At 33.0% G+C, this 16,253-nt stretch overlaps 1 protein-coding gene and 1 long non-coding RNA gene across 2 annotated transcripts; one reads left to right on the top strand and one right to left on the bottom strand.

Moving 5' to 3' along the window:
- Positions 1-5,970: 5,970 nt before the first annotated feature.
- LOC127133304 (uncharacterized) lies at positions 5,971-16,251 on the top strand. The gene is made up of 3 exons (XR_007807294.1): positions 5,971-6,278; positions 6,375-6,452; positions 15,994-16,251. It is a non-coding gene; the product is annotated as an uncharacterized LOC127133304 (long non-coding RNA).
- LOC127133272 (3-ketoacyl-CoA synthase 2) lies at positions 7,834-9,750 on the bottom strand. The gene is made up of 2 exons (XM_051061726.1): positions 9,065-9,750; positions 7,834-8,782 (listed from the first exon to the last, which is right to left on the bottom strand). The coding sequence occupies exons 1-2, from the start codon at positions 9,683-9,685 to the stop codon at positions 8,015-8,017; spliced, it is 1,389 nt and encodes a 462-aa protein (XP_050917683.1). The 5' UTR covers positions 9,686-9,750; the 3' UTR covers positions 7,834-8,014.
- Positions 16,252-16,253: the final 2 nt, after the last annotated feature.

Genomic DNA, 16,253 nt, shown 5'->3' with positions numbered 1-16,253 from the left:
ATCATTGGAAGTCAAGAAAATCCAAGTAAGCTAATCAATAATGTACAACATAAGGGAAACGATTCTAGCAACATTCATGCAAATACAAACCAAAAAACTCTCAATGGTACATCTACCAATGACAATCCAACTCAATCAATAATAAGCAACAACAAAACAATTGAAATCTGAATAGGTGACTTAACAAAATCATTAGGACCAAATGATCTAAATGAACGTGAAGACTGTTAACAACCTCAATAACCAAATCAACAAGGAAATAACAACTCTCACTGGATGTATACTAAAAGCAAGGTAGATGTTTACAAACCTAATCTATCTTACATATGTGTGTTAGAATCATCAAATGAATACAATCCAAAGGATTTCAAAGAGACACTTGTGAGACCGTCGTGGAAAAGAAACAATATACGTAGAGTTTCGAGCATTAGTATCCAACAAAACTTGGACATTAGTGCCATATCAAGATCAAAAAAACACCATAGAGTCTAAATGGAGATTCAAAGCTAAGTACAAAGCAAACATGTCAATTGAAAAAAGAAAGAAAGATTGGTTGCAAATGGGTTTCAACAGACAAGTGACATATATTTTGAGGAAACATTTAGCCCTGTGTTCATGTATAGTATTGTAAGAATCATCTTGTCCATAATAATAGATCTAAATTGGGAAGTAAGGAAATTTGACATAAATAATGCATTATTGAATGAACAAATTAAAGTGACAATTTTCATGAACCAACATGAAGGCTACATAGACCCTGCCAAGCCAAACCACATATTTAAGTTGATCAAGGAAATTTATGGACTCATGTAGGCACCCAAGGTTTGGTATGATACACTAAAGAACACCTTGTTAAACTGGTTTCAACAACACTAAAAGTGATTCATCATTATTTATCCTTAAGGCACATACCACACTACCTTCTCGCTTACATATGTAGATGACATCATAGTGACAAGCAACAACACTAAATTTTTGGAGTTATTCATCCGCTAGCTCAACATATCATTCTCATTAAAGGACCTTGTACATCTACACTTCTCCCTAGGAGTTGAGATATAAAGGGACACTGATGGGATGTACCTAACACAAACCAAATACATTGGTGATATATTCAAGAGGTTCAATATGGAGAATGCCTGAAATTGTTATATTCCAATGGTCATAACAAAAAGAGAACTATTGTCTAACCTCTCCCTGAGGTTCACTATAATACTTAACCAACACTAGGAATGACATTACATTTGCTGCCAGCAAACTCAATCACTATATGAGCTCTCTTAAACTTGAGCACTGGCAAGGAATAAAGCAAATTTGGAGATACCTAAACAGAATAACGAACCTATGTTTGTACATTGAACCCTTAGCATACCTTGGCTAGGCCACTAGCATTGGTGATAGAAAATCCATGACTAACAACGTGTATATCTAAGGTGAACATTGATTTCTTAACCCTCATTTAAATAATGAGTGGTGTCCCATTCAATCATTGAGTTTGAGTTAAAATACTCGACCCCAGTTGATCTTGCAACTAAGATATCTTGGAGCTAGTGACAGATTTAATGGGGGTGCGAGGGTTCAACTTCATATGGCCTAGTGGTAAAAGCTATGGTTTTTTCATTGAGGTCAAGGGTTCAACTCCTAATTCCACCAAATTTATTATTATTTTTTTCTTTTCAAAAAATAGTAGAAGAACCTTCATACTTGTGAAAATTTTAAATTTAAATAATCACCACATCATCTAAAAAATATTGATAATTTTAAAAAAGAATTTATATAGATATTCCAATTTTCCGCACCCTTTAAAATTTTATTTTTCGCACCCATCAAAATTTTCCTCAAGATCTGCCACTGCTTGGACCATGTCACTCTTAAGTGTGTTAAAGCTTCCATTGGTCATCGATATGACGTGATAACCTATGTGATCAATGAAACATGCATAATATACACTCTGGTCACTATTATAAGTAAATTTGAATTTTTTAGTACACTTGACAATTAATGTATCTAATATATATACGAACTAACTAGGTTAATGGTCAAATGTATTAAAAAAATTCAAATTTGCATATAATAGTGATCATAAGTATATTTTTAGACCATTGCTACGTCAAACAACCTAAATAACAATAAAATCCATACTCTCTTTATTCTCTATTATAAGTAAAATTTGATTTTTAGGATCACTTACTAAATTATGTATTTATACTATATTGATGAATTTGATGTATCAATTATTCGATAAAGTTAAAACTCAAAAGTTGTATGGAATGGGTATATTATTAAGGTTCTAGTTGGATTGATGGAAAGGGATGGAATGGAATGAAGTCATATTCCATTATTTGGTTTTGCAAAAAATGAATGGAATGGAATGGAGTGTGATGGAGTTATATTCCACCCTTTTAACCCATTTTTCATTCCCCCCAAATTGGAGTGTATCCAATGGAATGAAATCAATTAATAACAAAATTACAACGTTGTCCTCCAAAATTTCAATTTTATTAACCGTGTATATTCTTCATTCTTCATTTCACGTGATACTTTTCTATTCATTCATTGTAACTCTTCCCCTTCCCAGACCTTCTTCTTCTTCTACTCTAACAAGGTATGTCATATTTATTCTTATTTTTTTACCTATTTATATGTGTGTTCTATTGATTTATTTTCATGTTCATGAGCATTTCAATTTTTAGAAATTAGGTATAATACTATTGCGTGCTTCTTGTTGCTTTTTCCTATTATTGCGTGTCCTTTTCTACCGTTACTATTCATGAGTTGATTTTCTTCATGATTTATAATGCTAGTTAGTACTATAAAAATTGAACTTGCAGTGCTATATAATATCTGCTATAAAAATTGGATTTGCAACCAAAATTAGATTTGCATTGCTATACAAATTGAATTTGCAGTGCTATAACATTTTCGTAGCATACAGTAAAATACCTGCAATAAAAATTGGATTCTTAGTGCTATAAAAATAGGATTTACATTGTATAGAAAATAATTATTAGTAATATAAATTCTTGATTTGCTATAAAGATTCTTAATAATATAAATTGTTGATTTGCAGTGCTAATAATATTATGTAACATAATAAGAAAAGAATTATTAGTAATATAAATTATTGATTTGCTATAATGATTCTTAATTGATTTGAGTTTGAAATTAAGTATTTGATTTGTTATAAAAAATAATAATTGGTTTATTCTGATTTTAATATGATGTGTTTGATTTGTTATAAATATTTTAATTTGATTTATTTAATTATGGATTTATAATTAAAATAAATTTTATTGTTTAATTTGTTATAGATGACTAACGAAGACATAAGAATCAAGTATATGAAATTGGTTCAAATGATGATTCTTCAAGTATCTATTATTATTATTCTAATATGTTCGCTAAAAAACAAGTGTAGAAGATCCCAAATACCTTATAGAATCACATAGTAAAGAGAGAAAGTTAGAAATGAGTTGATGAAACATATTGTAGGAAGTGAACGATGTTATGATATCATTCGTATGAGTCCCAAAGCTTTCTTAAACTTGTGCATCTTATTAGAAGATCAAGGTGGACTTACACATATATGAAGAGTGTCTGTCGAGGAACAAGTAGCAAAATTTTTTCACATAGTTGAACATAATGTCAGAAACCGTGTGATGTCCTTCTTTTTTAGACGCTCAGGTGAAACTGTTAGTCGTCATTTTCATAGAGTGCTAGATGCTTTGATAGAGGTGGAAGGAAATTTTTTAAAACAACCTGATGGAACACAAATGCCTCCGCAGATACTTAACAGTCATAGATTCTATCCATATTTTAAGGTAAATAAAAATTATGTCTTATACAAATATTGATTAGTTTTGTTATACACTTTTAATATATACATTGAATTCCAGGACTATATTAGAGCAATTGACTGCACACATGTGCGTGTTAAAGTTCCAATAGAACTCACACCTAGATACCGTGGTAGAAAAGATTATCCCACACAAAATATATTGGTTGCACGCTCATTTGACTTGAAATTTACACAAGTCTTGATTGGGTGGGAAGGAACAACATCTGACTCAAGAATAGTTAAAAGTGCATTGACACGTGCATATCCTCTTAAAGTTCCATAAGGTAATAAAAAATAATAAAAAATAATTGTATAAGTATTTAGATTAAACAAACTAATAAACTAATATCTTTTTTAGGAAAATATTATCTGGATGATGCAGGATTTGCTTTAAAAGCATGTCTCATCACACCGTATAGAGGAGAACGATACCACTTACAAGAGCCTACATTTGATATTAAAACTCAAAATAAAATCATTATTACTTGTTATATTTTACACAATTATTTGATGGGTGAAGACCCCAATCAAACACTAATAGATGAGGTGCAAGATGAGCTTGAAAGTGAAATAGGTTTTCAAGAGGGTCATCAAGATCAAAGAGAAGAAAATGATGATATGATTAGTGGAATAATGTTCCTGGTTCTATGTGGCTAGATTATTAAAGTTATTCTTAAGGAATTGTTACTCTTATTAATGATGTTTTGAAGAATTTTATTTGGATTGAATTCTGTATTTGTAATTTGTGGGTGAGATTTTTATTTGTAATTTGCAGATTGAATTTTAGTGTTTTGAATTTTTACATTTGAATTTTCACATAAAATGTTATATTTTTTATTGTGTTTTTTAGTAATAGACATGGAAGCAAATTTAAAGAGGCCAAGAAAACTCAAAAATCTAGAAACATGCAATTGTACAATTGTTATGGATGAAGTTTTGGTTGATGCATATTTCCATCAGCAAACATTGGAAAATAAAAATGGTAATAGTATGACAACAAGTGCTATGGATAACATTCTTAAAGAATTGAAGATTCATTTTTCGGAAAAACCAATTTCTAAAGAAAAGATAAAAGATCATATGAAACACATCAAAACAAAATTTAATTCTTGTTACGACCTTTTTCAGAATGGCTTGAGTGGGTTTGGATGAGATTCAACGACAAATATGTGGATTGATGAAGATGAAGTTTGAGACAAACTAATTGAGGTATTATTTACTATAATTGTTTTACCAAATTATTTTTATTTGATTTCATGTAGTGATGCCTTTTTTCGTTTATTATGGTATAGGAAAAATCCGAAGATGCTGAATAGAAAAATAAGCCAATATTATTTTATGATAAATTGGCCAAACTTTTTGGAAAAGATCGAGCAACAGGAGAGCATGAAGATATAGTTACTGAAATGAGAGCAAAAAAGACTGCAAATGTTGAAAAAAGTTGTTGCACAACCATCAAAGAAATAGACCACCTAGTTGAAACCAATGAAGTTATTTTGGAGAGATTTGATGATGATGAACACCATTCCAACAATTCTCTTAAAAGACCTCCTATTACCAATTCTCAAGATGCATCATCATCTAAGACTAAGAAGCGGGTAAAGAAGGTTATTGAAGATGATACAAGCATGATTGAAATTTCCAAAACTTTCAAAAAAAATGGTTGATGTGTTTGAAATGAACAAAATGGAGTTGGTCAAACAAAGTAAGAATGCTAATGATGGAGATATTTGAGCAGAATTGATCGAGATTGTCGTTGAAAAAAATTCTTTGCCTCTTATATACATGTACCTTGTTAATAATGTTGGCGCATTGAAAGCTTTTAATGCAATTCCGATCGATAAGCTTAAGGAAATATTACATCTCATTGATTCAGACTATCCTTTTTTGTTAATGATAACATATTTATTTATCACTTTTATGTATTTTTTTTATCTTTGACGAATGAAATTTAACATAATTTATTTTATGTATTTTTTTAGGTTCTATGGAATACTTAAAGAAAAAAGTCATTATCTATAATAGGCCTATATTTATCTTTTGTTCTAGCAAGACTTAATATTTGTTTATTAAGTATGATGTTGAGAAAAACTTGTGCCCTGTTAAATATTTTGTTTATTAAGTTTATATATCTTTCTATACTACTTTCAGTCAGCTTCTGTAAATTTTAAATTATCCAAATATAAAATAAAGAGCGGCAAACACAGCCCCTTTCATTTCTCCCTCCTGATCCTTTCCCTCAATCCCTACTGATGTGAACACCTCAACCCTTCTCTCCCACGTAACCCTAACTCTGAACCTCCACCGTTCTTCGCTCTCCCCACGACGTCCCACCATTCTTCATTCTTCTCTGTATCGCACGTTCACTCGTATTCACTATCAATTCCGCCAAGTACCTTAAGCACCATCGAGACTATTGTTCTTCAGACTCGTCGACACTGTAAACCCTAATTCCGAAATTCCCCTCCTCCTTTTTCTCCGTTTTTCCCCTCACTCACACATCTGACACAATTTATCTCTACATTTTCAATTGCAGGTAGTTCCAAATGTTGCTTCCGTTTTCTCACTTGCAAGTTATGCTCTGATTGTAACAAATCAATGGAGAATCAATCAGGTAAGATTCATTCACGTCGTTCAATAGAATTGTTCTTTCCTTCTGTTTCTACTTCTCAATGCTTTAGCTTTTACTCTCATGTGCTTCCTTTCGAGCTTCACTGTTTAACTTTTTGTCTTATGTTTTAGCAAAATTCCTGATTGTGAATAGGTTTATTAATACTCATTGATTAGAATATTCTTTTTCCTGAATAGTTATTAGCATTTATGGCTATGAGATTTGCCTTGTTTGTTATCTTTGTTGATCTGAGTGATTATGTCGGAAATAAGAATTCATTGATTTTTTTTACAATGTCTATTTGGTCTTAGGCTGACATAAAAATATTTTAGTACTTCTATATTTTAGTGCACAAATGTACTGCTCAAAATAAGTGTAGCAGATAATTATCACGAAAATAAAATAAGTGTAGCAAATATGAAGATATTGCGTTGGATATGTGGTAAGACTAAAACAAACAAAATTAAGAATGATAATACTAGAGAGAGTGCTGGGGTAGTACCAATAGAAGAAAAAATGGTGGAAAATAAATTTAGGTGGTTTGAGCGCGTAGAGAGAAAATCTATAAATTTTGTGGTAAGGAGAGTAAATCAGATGAAGAGAAGTCAAACATCTAGAGGTAGAGAAAGACTTAGAAAAATTATAAGAGAAACTTGAGATTAACGATTTGGATAGAAGCATGGTCATTGATTAGTGCAATTTGCCAGAGATTTTAATGTATTCGTGCTTCATTGGCAGCGGGGTCTGCTGTTGGGTCTAGGGACAGTGCTGTGGCTTCTGTTTTTTGTGTGGCCTGCTTTGTTTCCGTCATCAAGCTTCTGTTTTGCTGTTTTGCTCGTGTTTTGTTTTTTCAGCATGGCTTTTTATTGTTTTTGTGTGCTTTTAGTGTCAAAGCTTGGGTTGTTTCCGCATTACCCTAGGGGCCTGCTGTAGGTAGATTTGCGATCTGAGTATGTCTTGTGCTCGGATTTAGAGTCTCATTTCTAACATATTCATTTAAGCCGAATCAAAAAAAAAGTTAACCATTAGTATAGGATAGTTAAGAAGTCATAGGTAAGGGGATAAACACATACATGTTTAGTTGCACATAAGGACACGTTTTATTTACTCAGATTCTTTTGCAAGTTGAAAAGTAAAAGTGGCCAAGAATGTTTATACTTTATAGTTATTCTACATAATGTGTAATGAAACATTAGCTACAAGGAGAGTCCTTTAGGTAAATATTTTAAACTAGTAGGTTCCTTTTTTTAAAAAGTTATATAACTAGAGTTAATTTGACAGAATGACTGCATCTGTTTTGATTTTGCTTCTGCTTCTTTAGGTAACAAAACTACCTGTGTTTTAGCTTAAATTTGTAAGGGCTATTCTTTTTATTTAGCAGTAATTTTATCCTCCAATTATTGTTTTGTTATTCTCATTTGAATTCATCCTTACAATCTTTGTACAAAAGCTTGAAGTGTATGTAAAAAGTTTTACTTAAAACAATTTACTTTCATACATACTACAACCTATTAGTCATTAATTCTGTACCAGTAACATATTGATATACTTTGCAAATCCCCACTTCAAATTGAAACATCAACAGGAAACTCATGAACCTCATCACTCCAAGGATTAATCTCCTTAATTGGATCAACATTCCTTAATGCATACCAAACTGCAGTATTACACTTAAACCCAGAACCAAATGCAATTTGCCAAATCCTATCACCTTTTCGAATTCTTCCCTTTGCTTCACAATAAGCTAACACATACCAAACAGAACTACTTGAAGTATTACCATATCTATAAAGTGTCATCCTAGAAGGCTCTATTTGCCAATCACTTAATCCAAGCACTTTTTGCATCTCATCTTGAACTGCTTTTCCACCAGTATGAATACAAAAATGCTCAAAACACAACTTAAAATCAGGTGTATAAATCTTCATATTCTTGTTAAAGTACTTTTTAACAACAAAAGTTGTAGCAAACTTTAATTGTTCTAATAAAGGTAAAACATATTTTCCAAGTGTCGTGATGTTTTCTTTAAGTGCAAAACCTGCTGAACTCATTAAGTCTTTTGAAAGTGATATTCCTGTGATTTTGTTTGTTTCATCTTCTCTTTGAAAGATTGAATTGTAGCAACTGTCTTGTGAACCGATGTGTGTATAAACAGTGTGTTTAAGATGATACTTTGAACGGTGAGAATCAGAGGAAATGCTTGAGAGTAAGATTGCTGCACCACCTACACGAAATAGACAATTTGAAACAAGCATTGATCTGTTGTTTCCTAAGTACCATCCACTGTTGATATTTTCTGTGCTCACTACTAAGGCATATGAATTGTGATGTACCTAGGCATATGAAAAAATAAAATACAATAAAATAAAGGGTACACAATAAGTTAAGGAAAAAACAACGAGAGAAAGTGGAAAATTATGTCCAGTGTAATCATAACAATGGATTTCAATTTGGTTGCAACATAAAAACATTGCATTTTGTCATTTTTATTCAGTAAAATCACATGTATTAATTTAATGCAGCTAGCAATTAGGATGAAATATAAATCTATTTGCCAAAACAAATGAGTGATGATAAAATAGAAAACAAAAGTAATTAAATAAAGATTATCTAACCTGTAGGAGTTGTTTGGCAAGGTCGATGGCTACAAGTCCAGCACTACAACCCATACCACTTAAATTATAGCACAAAATTCGATCCTTAAATTTGTAATGGTTAACAACCATAGCACTTAGAGAAGGTGAAGGATTGAAAATACAACAATTTGTTATAAGAATATCAATATCTTTAACCTTCATTTTTGTCTTCAACAAAAGCTCATCAATAGCACCAAAAATCACTGATTCAGTCTCTTTCATTGCTTCCATAGTGCAAATTCTTGGTGGAATTACGATTAAGGATTCTGGCACATAAGTCTTATCACCAAATCCAGACCTATCCATAATTTTCTTTTGAAAATCTATGCTCTCATCTTTAAAATGTCCTCCACATTTTGATTTTTCTATAAACAAATCCTTACTACACATGGTTTTAGAGGAAGGTTTATAGCAAACAAAATCTACTAGATATATCTTTTTGGAGCATTTCTTTAGGTAAAAGGTTGCTATTGATGCTATTAACAAACACCATTGTAAAGGTGAGAAAAATATTTGGATATTTAGAAAGGCTCTATTGATGGAGAGGAAAAAATACTTGAATTGAGCTAAGAAAAAGAATGACATTGAGAAAATGCTCATGATGTTGGATACACCATGGTTCCTGTCTAAAAGCTTTCTTATTTATAGAGTTGTAAAAATGAACTAATTGAAAATAAAAATTAGAGGATCTCTTTTGTAATATGTCACATATGCAAAAACAAATATCTAGCTGGACTCCATATAATTTAGTTGGATTTACATGAAGTTTATTCCGTAAAAGAAAGTATGAGTATTTATATTAAAAAGTGTGTTATTATCATTTCTTAAAATATAAGCAACCTTGTATTTTGTTTTTCCTTCAGCAAGGTAAGTTGTTTTTATTTATGAGTTATAAAATTTGAATATTGATTAAAGTACTCATATATTATTTTATGTGTAGAGTATATATATCTTACGCAATTTAAAGAGTAGTAGCATGCACAGTTTAGTTGTTACTTGTTAGTTAATATGTTGAGTTTGAGATTTTTTTTTAATAAATTTTTTTATGATTATTAATCAATTTTTTATTTTATTTTTGTACATAAACCTTTTATAATATTTTTTAAATATATTTAAAAAATTATTTTAATATTAAACCTTCTGAACAACTAAAATAAATACTTTGCAGGATAATTATATAGAGATGAAAAGTTGAAGGAATTTTTAACAAAAACTAAAAATTAAACGACTAAAACATATTTAATTTTTTTTAAAGTTAGAAATTATTAGTGATTAATAGTTTTCTCTATCTCCAAAAATAACATTAGTTAGCTGTTTGTCTCACTTGCAAAGGTACAATATCTGGATTGAATTATTCTATTATTTCTATTAACAATATTATTGTTATTCATTATAAATGTGTCATACCCCAAAATTTGTCTTTCCCTTTTTTACTTTTTATCTGACTTTTAATGTGAGATTCATCAGTACTCATTCATGTCAAATGCATTCAATGCATCTATTGTATCAACATACATCATAGATTTAAGGTTTGTGGTATTTATATCTAACGAGAGCTAGAGTTTTACACAAGGATCAAACCCTAGGGATTGTGGTGGTGTAGTTAACTTGGAATCAAGGTATGAAATCCTAATTCTTGGTGCTTGAGACCTTGATTTATGAAGATTGCAATCATGGTATTCACTTATGCATAAAACCCTAATTCTTGATCTTTGGTACTCATAGATCAGGTGGTTTGCCTTATGAACTTGGACTTGATCATGAAACCCTAATCATGGGGACCATTTGATTGGGATTTGATTGTGGAGTCTTTTACTTGGTTTGAGGTCTTTGATTAGGTGGTTTGCATCTTCAAATCCTAATCATGAATGCTTGATATTTGTGGACAATGTGGTTTGTCTACTGAGCTTGTGGTTAACTGCGGAACCTTAATTCATTGGAATATGGTTCTTGATCATTATGGATGCATCATACCATTGTTATTTGGAGTCAAACATCATTCTTGATTGTGGTCAAGCAGAAGTCAATCGTAGGATTTATCATCTATTGACCATGACCTATCATATGTTTATTTGCTTGATGATTCATTTGATCCAAGGTCATGTTATTCAAGTCTTATGCAAGCTTTCATTCAAGTCTTAGTCATGTTGCATTCTAGTTTCCATTCAAGTCCATTGATTCTAGGTTTATGGTCCATTCATGGTCCATTTGTTCAAGCATCACAGTCCATTGATTCATGCTTCATAGTGCATTCATTGGCTCATGATTCATCATGCATTCCTAGTTCATTGGCTCATGATTCATCATGCATTCATAATCTATTTGTTCAAGTTTTATAGTTCTTATTCAAAGTCCATTTGTTCAAATTTCATAGTTCTTATTCAAAGTTCATTTGTTCAAGTATTTCAAAGTCCATGATTCATTCATTTTAAGGCTATGATTCAAACATGAATTTTGGAGGCAAAGTTCTAATTTGAAAGCAAAGCATGTTTCTTTGAATTAAAAGGAAATGTTTCCATTCAAAAGGTCCATTTATTCATACAAATACCAATTCCGAGTTTCATAAAAAAATAAAATAAGAGTTTGACCCATAATTAACTTTGGTTAATTGTTGACTTTTTGGTCAACTAGTTGACCAAAGTCAACTGACCTAATTTCCATATTCCTAATCCTATTGTCCTTTAATTCTTCATTTTTTCTCTCCATCATTTCACTTGATTTCATGGCCAAACCTTTCTTCATGAGCAAGCAAGCTTTGTTTCTTTAAGTTATCACCACGAGTCTTCACTTCAAGCCTTCTTGAATCATGACCAAAACTCCAAGTCAAGGCAACCTTACACATCACAAACAACCTGCATTCAAATACACCAAAGCATCATTTCATGAAGTGTTCAACCAAATTTTAATGAAGCAACATGTACACCAAGGCATCATCTAGCACAATGCAGTATGCAATTCAAGTTTAGTTCATTGACATGACTATGTGAACTTTTCCAAAAGGCAGAGTACATGACAACAACACCATTTGGACTGAGTTTTTGGCAATGTCAAAGATATCCCACAAAGTTCATGCACTAGCAGGCATATTAACATGTTAACGACAAGATTTAATCAGAATCACAAATAGAGCAATTACCAAACAACAAGCCTACGTGTTACATCCTAAAACTCATCAACATTCAGTTCACAATAGGTCCTTTATTTCAAACTACAAATAGGCCATTAACAAGCATAACATACATGCATTCTTTCCAAACTTCACCAGTGCAGCAAATATAAAAGAAAGAAACTACTGCAGTAATATTTTAAGTTACTTGGACTCATGGCATTTGAACCAAACAATCACATTTTAATACCAACACTTCAAACCAACATAGCAATGCAAACACTGGGACATCAACGGGTGGGACCCCCCATCAGCTGACGACTCTGTTGGGGATATCAGCTGGTGGGCATCCCCATCAGTTGGCGACTCTGCTGGGGAGTCCTTGCTCTTGCAAGTAGGAGTCGAGCCTAGTTTTGTTTGTTTCTTGTTTGTTTTAGTGTTTATCTTTACTATTTTTACTTGTTTTATTATCATTATTATCACATGCTTTATTGCTTTCATATATTATATCCTGGATATATCTGTTGTATTTCTCTATTGTAGGATGGGTTTCATGATGCTATTTAGTGATAAGTCCAATATCCAGGCTTTGAGAGTACACCTGAGATAGATTGGGGGCTCCGTACTGACTCTATGGACAATACCTAAATTAGATAAGAATTTGGTGAAGGGTTTAAACTCCCCTCCCCAATCAGACTGTACAACTTTAATAGGATAACAATGTCTCCCCAATTAGACTGTACAACTTTAATAGGATAACAATGTTGAAGTTCAACCATAGACTTGAATTGTTTAAAAATGATTAGTGCTTTAGATTTATATTTAAGCAAGTAAAACCATGTGAATTTGGAGTATGCATCCACAAATGACATATAGTAAGAGAACCCCAGAGTAGATGAATTAGGGGAAGGTCTCCCTAAATCACAATATATTAATTCTAAGGGTGTAGAGTGTGTGATGTGTGAAGCGAACGGTAACATGTGAGTTTTGCCCATGCAACATGCAGTACAAAATATATTATTGTCTTTAGAACGAAATGGAATATTACAAGTTTTTAGAATAAGTCTTAGGGAATTCAAACTAGGATGACCTAGTCTAAGGTGCCACACACTAGACAGCTTAGATCCTATACAAGTAGAATTAATACTAGGCACATTGTTATTGAAAAGCAAACCAGACATAGATATAGTGGAAGACTTTGTAGGAGGAGATAATGCTATAGAAGGAAACTCATAAAGCCCATAAGTTCCAACATGACCTTCAAGAAGAGTGACATCAGTTTTTGTGATTTAACAAGACACTTATCAACAGAAAACAAAAAATAAACATGATTATCCATTGAAAACTGACTGACACTGATTAGCTTTTTAGTTATAGAAGGTACAAGTAGAAGATTGTTAAGTGTAAGTTGCGTGTGAGGGTGAATAGGAAAGGAAAAGAACTAGAGCCAATAGAGGAGATACGCAAACCTTGGCCATTGCCAATGGAAATTTGACAGGACCTTTAAAAGGTGCGGCCTACTGAATGTTTTTGGCTTCACGAGTCACATGAAAGGAGGCTCTTGAGTCAGGAAACCAGAAGGTAGAAGTAGAGGGCAAGGTGTTGGCAATGAAGGTGCTTGGAGGAGCTTGAAAGGGAGGTGAAGGCCTCATGAGAGAAGTCTTGTCTGTTCCAAACATTGTTGCCATAAGAGTAATTATGCCAAGGTTGCTGAGGAGCACCAAATGAGTTGTTGCCATTGAATGAAGAAGACTGAAAGTTTTGATTGAAAACATGCCAGCATTGTAAAGCAGAATGACCAAATTTAGAGCAAACTTGACATTGCAGGGTAGAGTTAGAGAATCTACCTTCTCTGCCTCTGCCAGGTCGGCCTCTTCCTCTGCCATAACTACCACGAAGAGCTTGATAATCATTGTCAGTGTTAGGTGTTGCCATTAGGGAAGGAGAGGAATCTGAACTAGCAGTTGCAGCCTCATCCTGAGGTAGATGAGAAGGTACAATGTGAGTGAGATTGAGAGAGGCTAGGTCAGGAACTAAAGGTTTCTTGAACTAAAGGTTCATGAGCAACTTGTAAGATTTGAACCTCATCAATATCCATAACTCCAAATTTGATTTCAACAACATACACAATTGATGCATAATCAACAGGTAAGCCTTCAAGAATCACATCAATGTGATTGAAGGAGGAATAAAATCACCAATCGAAGCTAGGGTCAATAATAGTGCGAATCTTGAAGAGATAGATAGTCTTGAATTGATGATTTATCCAGGATAATGGCGCATAACTCCCCTCTCAACTGACGAGCTCGAGCACGAGTTTGTTTTTGGAAATAGTTGAATAAGCGATCCCATAACTGATGCGAATCTCGCTGGATAGAGTAGATTGAAGCCGGGACAATAACATTTGATCTTTCTGAAGCCAAACCGAATACGCAGGGTTGATCGTACCGGAGTTACAGTCAGCATCATTAAGGAATTGCGGAGGAATTTGCGCACATACTACGAATTCAGTGAGGTTGCGTGCGTTGATGTAAGACTCAACTTGTTGACGCCATAGATGAAAGTTCTTTTCATCGAGCTTGTGAGCGATTTTGAGGGCGAAATTGAGACGACGCAGATTGTCATTGACGGACGAAGCTACAGGTACCGACGTAGTTGATGCAGGAGCGGAAGTCGGCGGCGACACCGCTGATGAAGACGCCATGGCCGGAGGTCGTGTTAGCAATCTGATACCATGTTAGAAAGCTATACTTACACTATTCATAATTCTATTTGTAAACTAACTTTTGTGACTTTCATTGATTGATCTCAATATTACAATTGATGCATTTATAGTAGCAATCAGGTAACCTGCAGTAGCAGGTTACATGCTAGACTAATACTGAAAGCTGTCAGTTATACTTATAACTAACTAGGCTAGCTTATCTCTAATAGAGTGTATCCATTGAAGACAAAAGATCAAGTTCTTAAAGTTTTCAAAGTGTTCCTTGCTTCTGTTGAATAAGCATATGGAAACAAGCTGAAATGTTTGAGAACTGAAAATGGTGGGTAGTCCATAGGTCATTTGGAGATTATTGAATTCCATGAAATTATATGAGAAAGTACATATTTCAAGAGATGAAAGATTAAAGCTTGATACTAAGTCAAAAGAGTGCATATACTTTGGTTCACCAAAAAGATGAACTTGGGTTTCGAGGGTTCCTGCAAAGAATAAGGTTGTTCAAAGCAGAGATGTGGCGTTCATTCTTGACATTCAATCTAAGATGGCAAAAACCATCCTAGTACACAATTCTATACAAAAAAGAGCAAGAATCGCAAGTGAGAAGATCAACAAGAGCTAGACAACCATAAAACGATACTTCAAAGATGAATATGCCGGTATCAATGATGAAGGGAATTTTCTTTCTTCACACAAAAATATTGGTGTTCTTGTTCATCAATCTTAGTGATAATCTGCAACATACTTGTTTGTTTACACTATAGAATTTTATACTATTCAAATGACTCCGTTGTTGATTTTTCTCTATTATCAATTTAATGAATAAAATATATATATTTTTTATCATATTGATTTCTTCACCCCCATTACTTCAATTGTAACATTTTGTTGGCAACTTATGTCTTTATGAAACCTCTTATTTGTTCTGAGCTGAATGCTTTAGTGACAGGTTAAAGATAACACATTTAGGTAGATAATAGAGTAATAGTTAACTATATTTGCAGTTGTGGCTCAAGCGGCCTAGGCAGATTGTTCTTCAATTTTTTTGTCTTACGATTCTGTAGCTTCAATTGTTTCCGCCAGGTCGCTGCAGCTGCAGAGGCGGTCAGCAGGGTCTTCTGTTGGGTCAAGAGGTAGGGCTGGGGCTGCTTTTTTTGTGTGGCCTGCTAAGTTTCCTCCATCAAGCTCTTCCTTTTCTGTTTCACTCTGGTGTTTTTGTTTTCAGCCTGGCTTTTAGTTAGTTTTTGTGTGGTTTTGCTGTCAAAGCATGGATGGTTTATGCATTTCCCTTGGGGCCTGATGTAGGCAGATTTGCCGATCCTGGTATGTCTTATGCTCGGGTT

This window comes from Lathyrus oleraceus, chromosome 1 (assembly GCF_024323335.1).
Source record: "Lathyrus oleraceus cultivar Zhongwan6 chromosome 1, CAAS_Psat_ZW6_1.0, whole genome shotgun sequence".
In the NCBI taxonomy this organism is placed as follows: domain Eukaryota; kingdom Viridiplantae; phylum Streptophyta; class Magnoliopsida; order Fabales; family Fabaceae; genus Lathyrus; species Lathyrus oleraceus.
The sequence above is the reverse complement of the archived record's forward strand: the minus strand, read 5'-3'. Positions and strand labels throughout refer to the sequence as shown.

Coding starts and splice junctions, on each gene's coding strand:
- LOC127133272 (XM_051061726.1), bottom strand. CDS start 9,685: ATGAGCATTTTCTCAATGTCATTCTTTTTCTTAGCTCAATTCAAGTAT. Junction 8,783..9,064: donor TTGCCAAACAACTCCTACAG/GTTAGATAATCT, acceptor TCATATGCCTAG/GTACATCACAATTCATATGC.